This window comes from Hibiscus syriacus, unplaced genomic scaffold (assembly GCF_006381635.1).
Source record: "Hibiscus syriacus cultivar Baekdansim isolate YM2019G1 unplaced genomic scaffold, ASM638163v2 tig00110893_pilon, whole genome shotgun sequence".
NCBI classification, from domain to species: domain Eukaryota; kingdom Viridiplantae; phylum Streptophyta; class Magnoliopsida; order Malvales; family Malvaceae; genus Hibiscus; species Hibiscus syriacus.
This window is the reverse complement of record NW_024062901.1, coordinates 7,216,138-7,226,803: the sequence shown is the minus strand read 5'-3', so window position 1 is coordinate 7,226,803 and position 10,666 is coordinate 7,216,138. Positions and strand designations below refer to the sequence as shown.

The window sequence follows — 10,666 nt, the reverse complement described above, 5'->3', positions numbered from 1 at the left end:
GATATTAAATATATATAAATGTTAGTTTCAACCAATCGAGCATTCACAATATTGGCCACCAGTGAGCATGACGAATGGCTACCGAATCAAGAAATTCGTAGACAACTAAAGGGAAGACCTCAATAAACTTGTATCCAAACTAGTATGGATCTTAATTATAGAGAGGTAAGACAACCAAAGAGACATTCAAAGAAAAAATTGTCTTAATCGACCAATTTACATAACTAAATGATTTCATGTTTGAGATATTTATACTTAAAACGTTTTAATATTGTAGTTTAATTTTTTAATTCTTAAAATATTGCTTTGGTCGACATCTATTCTATTTTTTAATTTCCCGACGTCTTCACTATTCAACATATTTTAAAATTTTGATTGCTTTGGCCCCCGCCAAGTTAATTTTTTTAAAATTTACTGTTTATATTTTTTTAATTAAAAAATAAAAAACGAGTTAATTAAAATTTACCTGCTGTGCTGCAGCTGGCCCCGGCCTGGCACCCTGCCAAGTTCCATTAAACGCTGCAATTTGCAGCATGATGTGACGGTAAGAAAAATTTCAAATTTAATAATTTAATTTTTGATTGCGTTGGCTTATTAAAAAAAGAATTATTAATTCGTAATTAAAGATCAAAATAATATTTTTCGAAACTAAAATGATGACAATGAGCTTTTGACCATGTTGTTGGTTTCTGATTTTTTTTTAATTCATGTACTTTCATTTTTTGAAAGGTCGTAATTTAAATATGCGCATTTAGTAGAGAGTTTTCATATTAAAATAAAATAAAAAATTAAAGTTTTAATTTAAATATTAAAATAAAAAATCACGTTTAAATTTATTTTTTGTATTTATTTTATTTCATCTCATATTTTATATAATTTATCATAGTAATATAAAATTAAATTTCTTTTTTATATTTATTTTATTTCATCTCATATTTTATATAATTTATCATAGTAATATAAAATTCATCTTACTTAAAAATACTAAAATAATTGTCATTTATTCATGCATTGAAAAAACGAAAAGTACATGAAATCATTTTTTTTCTTAATTTATGTCCATGTTGGGGTGTCGTAGAATAATAATGCATTGGTGGATGTCGATCTCGTTGTGGCATTTGTAATTGGATGGGATCCTGTTCATTGTCGGTCGCCTCATCAGTCACAACAAGAATGGGAGCCGGTGTTGTAAAAAAACTGTCACCACTATTTTCTCTCGTGGAACTATAAGTTGGCATAGGAGCCGGTATTGTAAAAAAAACAATCACCACTCTATTCTCTCGGGTGACTGTAAGTTGGCATGAAATAGTGTTGTGAAAAAACAACACCACTCTGTTATCTCGGATGATTGTAAGTTGGCATACGAGACATAAAAGTTGTATCTCTTGAAAATTCATGTTTGGCATATGAGACATAAAAGTTGTCATCTCTTGAAAAATCATGTTGGCATATGAGACATAAAAGTTGTCATCTCTTGAAAATTAGTTGGCACGGGTTTATTATGGATGATTATGCTTTTGTTGAATGAAAAATTTAATATTTTCCATGTTAAATGCTTGCTTTGTTCATTGTTTTTATGCTTAGATTTGTAAGAGCTTTCGAGAAATAGTCATTATCTATATTTGATGCTTGATATCGAGAGATTTAGGCTTAGATCGACGTAAACAATGAGGTTGAGCTGGGAAGCAAAACCTTAACTCGCCTTTAAGATCAGAATAGGGTTTCAATGATAAAAGGAGTAGGACTTCATTCGATAGTATTAAGTTGATGTTTATATTGAGAGGTATTATTGTAGCATTTTCACTATCAGAGATAGCCTTAAAAACACTTTAGCAAACGCTGTGGAGCAGTATACTCATGGAAGATGTTAACCACTCTAGAAGATAAGACATATGATTCATTAATAAACCCATCCATTTATCCTTCTTGATTCATACCCCAGTTCTCAACTCAATATTGTCATAACAGTTCTTTACTTTTTGTCATAACATTTCACCCACTTCAATACTTTGCCATAACATTCACATTCACTTGTTCATACCATTTTACACTTTATTTGTTTATAATTTATGTTCACATACTTTACTTGATTTCCCTTCAATCTCTGCGGAGACGATACTCACTTATCACTTTATTACTTGTTCGACGTTGATAATTGCACAATTTGCACATCAATATATAATACACTCATACACGCAACACCAGTCCACCAATAAGAATGGAGAATCGTCGTCATATCATTAATAACTCTAGTCGGTAGAAGATAACAACCCATCACATATGTAGGTAGGGCTTGACCCACTGATTTGATATAGACCGATCGACCCCTACTCGAAAGAGTATGTTTGGTCCACCCGCGGACACAAGAAGCCACCTTATCACGGAAAAACCAAAGGATTCATTCTTGTTGCGATCGATCACCAGTGGCATGCCAAAATAAAACCTAGGATCATCCACAAGAGCAACCACCCATCAGAGAACTCAACTGAGTTCAAGTAGCTGATGGAGTACAGGGGCTGCAATAAAGGCTTGATTTCAAATAGTTTACCCAGACATAGATTCATAAGAATCCAATATTGCTCAAACACGAAGGAACTCAGCATTTGAACTATAAAGGAAAAAGATGCAATCATCGGCATAAAACAAGTGAGTGATGTGAGGTCCACCACGACAAACCAGGAGACCATATATATGACCACTCTGTTGTTCGAAATGAAGAAGGGAGGACAACCCCTGAGCACAAAGAACAAACAAAAATGGGGACAAAAGATCACCTTAGCGTAGGCCACGTTGGATAACAAAAGCATCCATAAGACAACCATTGATCCTGACACGGTACGAAACAGTGGAGACATTCAACATGATAAGCTCAACCCAAGAGGAGGTGAAACCAAGGCGAAGCAACATTCCATGAAGGAAAGACCACTCTACAAAATCGTATGCCTTCTCCATATCAAGTTTCAACGCACCTCTTCCAGATGTACCTGATTTCAATTAATGGAGCAATTCATACGCTATGATAACATTGTCGGGAATAAGATGGCCAGGAACAAAAGATTCTTGGGTGTCACAATGCAATATGGCAAAATAGGCCGAAGCCGGTTAACCAAAACCTTTGCCACTACTTTGTAAATGACCATACACAAAGCAATGGGTTGAAACTGCTTCATCAGTGTAGGTTTAGAGACCTTGGGTAGAAAAAAAAGCACTGCAGAGTTTACATGTGACATATGAGTAGGTCCGAACAAAATATTGATGCATAAAGTGAGTACATCCTCCCTTACAAGTGGCCAAAATTTCTGGTAGAAGCTACTCGACAAACCATCAATACCCGATGCCTTATGGGGATGAATTTGCAAAAAGGCAGCATACTCTCTAGTGTAGGCAGCTGTAACAGAAGTTTATAGCCGGGTAACACAGGGTTCCACAGCACATAATATCTTGTCGGCAAAAGGTAACGAAGATGAGTGGGAAAGTGTGGTGACATAAGAAATAGCCTCTCGATGAATAACATCTTCCTCATTCAACCAAGTATCGTCATCAGTGTATAACCCTCGCACCATATTCTTCTTGCGTTGAGCCAAGGACCGAGAATGAAAATAGGCAGTATTCTGATCCCCATTAGCCAACCACTGAACTCGGGATCATTGGCGCCAATAGTTTTATTCTCGGGACAATCTCAAATGTAACTCCTCTTTCATACCAGCAAAAGTACCTAACTTAGAGACAGACATTTGGCGTTGAAGCATACTGTTGACTGTGTTTTGAAGATTGATAATCCGACCTTTATTTAAGATAAATTTTTGTTGTTGCCAATCATGAAGAGAGACTGCATTAATTTTGGACATAACGTCCTCTGCAGGATTATTCCAAACTTTACGCACCTATTGGATACACTCAGTATTGGAAGCCCAACAGTGGCGACGACGATCACTACATCCATGTATTCTAGTGAATCTGGACTCCACATTATAGGTCCCAATAATCACATCAATGTGTAGTGAAGAATAAGATAATAATTGTACCAAAATAGTTGATTTCCACAAGAGGATTAAACCTGTGCAGGTAGTACTGCTAGGGACATAGACATCTCACCATTCCAAGTCGTAGTTTCAGAGACACGACCCGTGGCCGTTGAAGTTGAGTTTCACAGAGGAAGATGAGATCAGGATCCTGTTGATCAACCACATGCTCCAACGATAAAATTGAATAGAAGTTAAGAGATAGATAAAAAAATTTAAATTAAAAATAGCAGAAAGCCTCAATATAAAAAAAACAAAGAATAAAGATATAAATTAGATTTTAGACTTTACATATTTAAATTAAATTATTACAATGCAATTAACTCATCATAATTTTGAATTATGTAAGATTTACAAGAATAAAAAATTGTATTAACATTTTAGACAAAAAGAGAAAAAATGTATAACATTTTAGCAAATTCCCTGATTGGTGAAATAATTAAAGATGAGACTGAAGACAAGAAAACCCTTAGGGAGCTGGAGTAGAGAACCGAAGATAAGAGCTGTTGTTTGGAGTTTTGTCAAATGTATGTTGTTTTTTGAGAGAGAATTTCCATTCTACATAATGTCTCACGGAGGATGGCGACTTTATAATATTGTAATAAAACACATACATAAGATACCAAGTAACATGTTGGAAATAATTCAGAAATAAAAAATAGAATATTTTCATTAAAAAAAAAGAATATTATTTTATTATTTTTTATTTCATATAAACATCCCTGTCTCAAACATCCCTCTTATTCTGCCTTTGAACTCTCCATTATACTGCATAATTGAGTTGTGGTCGGTCATCATTGTTAGAATTTGGTTGTCATAATTTGACCACAAATATATGAAAATTGATAATCCGATACAATATTAACAGATGATAAAAAAATATTATTCTTTCTAAAAATTTTCAAATTCAGTAATAAAATAATTATTAGTCTTTTTAGAAATTTCTAATTTGAACAACTGTTTTTTAAGGTACACGTGTGATAAAGCATTTATAAGAAAATATCTCCAATTGTATTCATAAATTATAGCAATTCATAACTTTATTTTACAGTCTCAGCCTCTCAGCAATTCTGAGTTTGCCGATTGATTCAAACATTAAAAAAAAAAACTGCTTTTGAATTCAAGAAAATGCAACATAGCATTAAGAAAGCAAAAAAGAAAAGAAAAACAAATAAAAAGGCAAGTTTCTTCTCTCTTATCTTGCTGAAGTTCGGCCTTCACTTAATGAGCCAACAAGCTTAGGGTTCAAACCATCCGCCTTCAACACTGGCGAGCCAGTCCTGGCTCCGGCATCCTCGAGGTGCATGGACTGGCTCCATTGCCGAGTCGGACTCGGAAAGCTTTGGATAGGAGCTATTTTGTTACTTGATAATATGTGATCTCTAAGACTCTCTACAGATCTATGTCTCTTTATCTCATCTTCGTAATCACGTGCCTCAACTTGCGAAGCAAGATACTTCGTCTCGGAAAGCGATTTCCTCTCCTTACAGTCGTTTTCGATCAGAAACTTATTCGATCCGCCTCCGACTATATTTCCTCGAGCATAACTCCATTTGTAGCACATGTCATTGTTTTCCATGTTTAATTCAATGGAGTGAAGATCACTATCGGCTGAATCATCTGCTTCGCACTCTTCTCCGTCCATAACATCGAGTTTATCCGCAAATTTCTTGACCATTTGGCCGGAACCGAAATCGATCTTCTTCAAATAGGCTTCAAGCTCTTTGATCCTCTGCAGATTCAGCGAACCGTCGACATTTTCTTCGTTTAGTTGGGTTCCTAGGTAGGTCTCAAGTTCATTCCTCAACTTTTCAACAACTGCATTCTTCTCCTCAAAATGACATTTAGCTTCGGAGAGCTTCATCTGGACTCGCTCCTCTCTTAATACATCTGCGAATTGAATCATTTCCCTTTCCTTTTCCATTTCTTCATGCGCTTTAGCTGACTCTCGTTTCAGTTCTTCGACCGTAGCTCGATCTTCTCCGATACCTCGAGCCAATTCATCACGGACTTGCTCCAAAATCTCTTTTGCTCTCTTCTTACTTTCGAGCTCTTTCATTGCCTCGGACAGTGATGCCGCCGTATCAGCCAATTCTTTCCCGAGCTTCTTGTTAAATCTCTCGGTTTGCCTCCTGAGTTTCTTCTCCACCTCGAGCTCTTCGGCAATGCACGATATGGCATCACGGATTCTCTCGCGCTCGTTCCTCTTCCAAGCGGCCTTTTGTTTGGCAAAATGCCTCATGAGATGCTCGATTCCATCGTGATTCGATCGTTGCTCTCGTATCAATTGATCAACATGGATTTGAGCTCGGTCGAGTTCGACATATAGTGCCGAGACTAATGACATGCTCCTCGAATGTTTATCGTCTAGTCCACAAACTCGACTCAAAACTTCAACGAGTTCATTAGAAGTGGCTAAGCAATTACTGACATCATTTAAACGAGTTTTAATTCCAATGATGCATCCACCATGATTTTTACCTCTAGAATGAGCTTCATCAATCTGCATTCATGGCATAAAATCAGCATGAACATATATTTCATATATTTCTGTAAAATAAAGATTCAAACCCAACTTTTTTTGCAGTAAATTCTCAAAACAATTCTAAAAATATGAAATTTCCCCATCTGAAAAACCTGGAAATAGAGAACCATTCTGAAGAAAACAATATAACATGCATTGCCAAGATTTGCAGAAAATGATACCATATAAGCCCAGATCAGAATTTAAATAGATGTGATTATCGGAATAGCGGCCGTTATATAGAGGTGTCGGTATCATCCGAGACTGTTATTGCATTAACGCAATACCCGCATAAATGGAAAAACTGAAGAATTAAAAGAAGCTAAAATGTATTTGGAAATTGTCTTTATCACCTCCATGAAACTACGGTCAGTAACCTGAAGCTTTTGAGAAACAATTGAAGATCTTCTCCTGTGAGATTTCACTCTGCCTCGATCCATTTTCTATGAAATTCAACACAAAAACAACCGAAACGAAACAAAAATTAATGAGATTTTCACAAGAAATGTTTTCCAGAACTTCAAACCGATTCAAAGCATTAAAGCAACTAAAATCCCCACCTCTGTAAACGGACTATTCGACGGATCAGACAAATTTTGCGGCAAAACATGAAGCATTTTCGAAACTCTAGGGGCTTTTCTCCTCTTATCTTTCTTCTCCAATACTTGTTTAGCTTCTGGGGAAGGAATTGTATTAATCTCCCACAAAGTGGCAGCTAGCTTTCTAGCAGAAACTGGGAACTGAGCGGTTTCCATTGCTAGAGAAGGCGGTTCCGTTGTAGCTGTAATCCATGAAGGAACAGGGGTTGTCGATCCTGCTTTTTTCGCCACCAAAACTGAATGCTTGAATCTGTAGTTTCGGATCAGTGATGAAGAAGAAGACGATGATGAACACCCTCGTTTTCTTATCTTACCATGGTGCCGTTCCCATGGCATTGTAGGTTTTATATATTTATTTTGAAAAGAATCTCGATGACCCAATTTCGAAATTTCGATGTATTTCAAATCTCACTCAAGATCTCAGAAAAAAAAACAAATTTTGAAGATCTTTTCAATTGTTTCAAGGAACGAGATATCTCAACAGGAAGAAGAAAAGATATTAAAGAGTAGCCGTCTTGTTGCCTAAAATTCATCAAAGAAAAACAAAGAAAGTGACAAATAAATCAAAAGATTCTTCTTCTGCTGCTTCTTCTTCTTCTTCGGGATTTTGCAGAAAGAAGGAACTTTTTCAAGAAGTGGGCAGCTGCCAACAACAGCAACAAAAATTGTCAAGAGATTTGATTGAGAAAATAAAAAGAAAGGGAAAGATTTGCACTGTTTGTTTTTGAAGTGTTTATGATTTGATTCCTAGTGTTTAAAATGTAGTTATCGTCTCCATATATATGTATGCATATAGTGTGCGTATTGTCATTTAGACCCTCTCATTTGGTTCCTCCAATGGTGATTTAATTTTCATCTAAAATAATTAAAACATATTATGATAAACTATACATTTAGTCACTTATTTATCACGTTGGTTGCCTTTTGGTTAGGCAATTATTTCTTGTTTTCTAATTCATCACTAACATTACATTTTGATCACTTGTCATTAAAAATTAATCATGTTAATGTGTTACCACAAGATAATATCATATTATCATTAATTTTTTTTAAAAAATACTACATCAATAATTCTATTATTTTTAGGTTAAACGACACATTTAATACTTAAACTATCAATTTTGGTCTATTTTAAAACCTAAACTTTCATTTTTTTAAAAATCATACATAACTTTTAGTTTTTGTTTCATTTTAGTACCCCACCATTAAAAACCTAATGCATTTAGTACCTAAACTATCAATTTTGATCCGTTTTAGTATCTAAACTTTCAATATTTTTCAAACTTAACGTTAAATTTTGAACGGATACTAAAATAAAATAAAAACTAAACTTAAGGTATGATTTTGAAAAAGTTGAAAGTTTAGGTACTACAACGAACCAAAACTGATAATTTAAGTACTAAATGCGTAGTTTACCCATTTTTTAATGTCGGTTGACCAAAATGAAACTAAAATGTTAAGTTAGAGATGATTTTGAAAAAAATAATTGAATGACCAAAATGGAACCAAAGTAAGAGCTGGATGACTAAACATGTAGTTTACCCAAAACATTATAATATTTAAAATAATCATTACTGAAGTTGAAAATTTTTTAATAACAAAATCAATAGTAACATTTATAGGATTATATTTTTATGTTTATGTTTCTTTTGGTAACAATGTTTTTATGTTTTTAAAATGATATTAGCTTTTAAATTTAAATAGTTTATTATAAATTTGCTTCCTCAGGAAAATGTGAGTTAATTTAATTATACTTCATTTTGAAAGTAAAGGAAAACATTACTATTATTTTACAATTATTTAAATTATTATCTTGGTTAATTATTATAATACGTTATTTCAGTACTTCACTTGGTTAATATAATACGTTAATTAATATCTTGGTTAATTATCATAGGCTTTACCCATTAGCAATAGAAGTGTTTGAGCATTCATTATATCTCTTTTATTTATAATTATCATGAATATATCTGATATTACCCTTAATGATGCCTTTGAGACTAATAAAATAAAAATAACTATTTTTTAAAAAATGAGAGGAGACAATTTGGTATACAACCGAGACACAATGCATGAAATATGAACTTTATTTTGTGAATTTAAAAAAAATGCACAGTCAATAATGAGATGATGACACGACTAACGGTTGTTTATGTGGTGTTTTAATGCGATTGTTATGATGTCTAAACAACGTCGTTTTAGATACTGAATTTTAAGGGTGTGCCGATTTTGTCATTGAACTTTTAAATAATTTTCTTTCGGGTAAATTATATGGATGATCCTTATGTTTTTTTATCATCGGCTAAAAAAAGTGTTGGTCCCTTACGTAATAGGTTGATTATTAAAATGCCAATTATATCAGCACAAGCTTGTATTCGTTTCATTTTATTCAGACAATCATATATGAAGCTCTGCGTATTAAACACAACTTACAGCTTCTTCTTCCTTCCCTGCGTATTCAAACAATCATGCATTCCTTTATTTCTTTTTTGTTTTAATTCTTTTCTGTTTTCACAAATAATTGGTATTTTGTTGGGGATTTTAAAAACGATCATCCTTCTTCCTCGACAGGGGTGGTACGGTTTTTAATAATATATATTATAATAGAAGAAGACACTTGGATTCTTCTTAATCTTTTAATAGCTAGTTACGGTTAATGTGAGTTAACTAGGGTTGTAAATGAGACGAGACAGATCGTGAGCTACTCGAGATCGACTCGGTCAAGGCTCGATAAATACTCGGATCGAATGGATTCGACTCGAACTCGATCTCGACTCGAATTCTTAACGAGCCAAAACGAGCTACTCGATACTCGACTCGAAAAGCTCATGAGTAACTCGAAAATATAATATATTAAGATTTTATTTTTTTTTAAAAATAAATTATTAATAATATTAACATTTATGTGTTGATTTTTTTTTTTAAAAATACAATAAGGCTTTTATGTATTTAAGGTTCAGGTTCAAGTTTGAATTTGATGATTTAATATTGTTAAGTTTAAGATTTTTTTTTTCATTTCGAGCCTTTTCGAGCTGCTCACGAGCTTCAGTTCAGGATTTCGAGTTCGAGTCGAGCTTAAAAATTTTAAGCTCGTGAGTTTTCAAGTCGAGTCGAGCTCCATTTCAGAGTTTTCGAGTCGAGTCGAGCTCAGCAATACTCGAGCTCGACTCGACTCGTTTACACCCCTAGAGTTAACTATTGAAGAACTAAAATAAAACGAATCATTTACATAAGGGATCAAAACTATTTTTTTTAGCTGGTGATCAAAATCAATCAAACCGAAAATATAAAGGATCATCCGTATAGTTTGCTATTTTTTAGCACCACACTTTTTGGTCACTGTTGGAAGCTAAACACACCCATCATAAGTCATATCTCGTGGCAAGATCGATACTAAAACGTTCGTGTTTTACTCATCTTTCTTCTCCTAAAATTGATTTTTTAAGAAACTCACCAAAAAACGATGAAAATCCATTTAAAAGTTCAATGAATTAATACTTTGATCTCTTTCAATGATTGTT

General features: G+C 33.8%; 1 protein-coding gene across 1 annotated transcript; it reads right to left on the bottom strand.

Moving 5' to 3' along the window:
• Positions 1-5,018: 5,018 nt before the first annotated feature.
• On the bottom strand, positions 5,019-7,877 carry LOC120145736. The gene is made up of 3 exons (XM_039159492.1): positions 7,107-7,877; positions 6,900-6,989; positions 5,019-6,525 (listed from the first exon to the last, which is right to left on the bottom strand). The coding sequence occupies exons 1-3, from the start codon at positions 7,479-7,481 to the stop codon at positions 5,218-5,220; spliced, it is 1,773 nt and encodes a 590-aa protein (XP_039015423.1). The 5' UTR covers positions 7,482-7,877; the 3' UTR covers positions 5,019-5,217.
• Between the last annotated feature and the right edge of the window lie 2,789 nt (positions 7,878-10,666).

Bases quoted from the DNA above. Each gene is read 5' to 3' on its own strand.
- LOC120145736 (XM_039159492.1), bottom strand. From the start codon at position 7,481: ATGCCATGGGAACGGCACCATGGTAAGATAAGAAAACGAGGGTGTTCA. The intron at 6,990-7,106 runs GTGGGGATTTTA...TGAATTTCATAG, and splicing joins CGAATAGTCCGTTTACAGAG to AAAATGGATCGAGGCAGAGT. The intron at 6,526-6,899 runs GTGATAAAGACA...CCATGAATGCAG, and splicing joins CTGACCGTAGTTTCATGGAG to ATTGATGAAGCTCATTCTAG.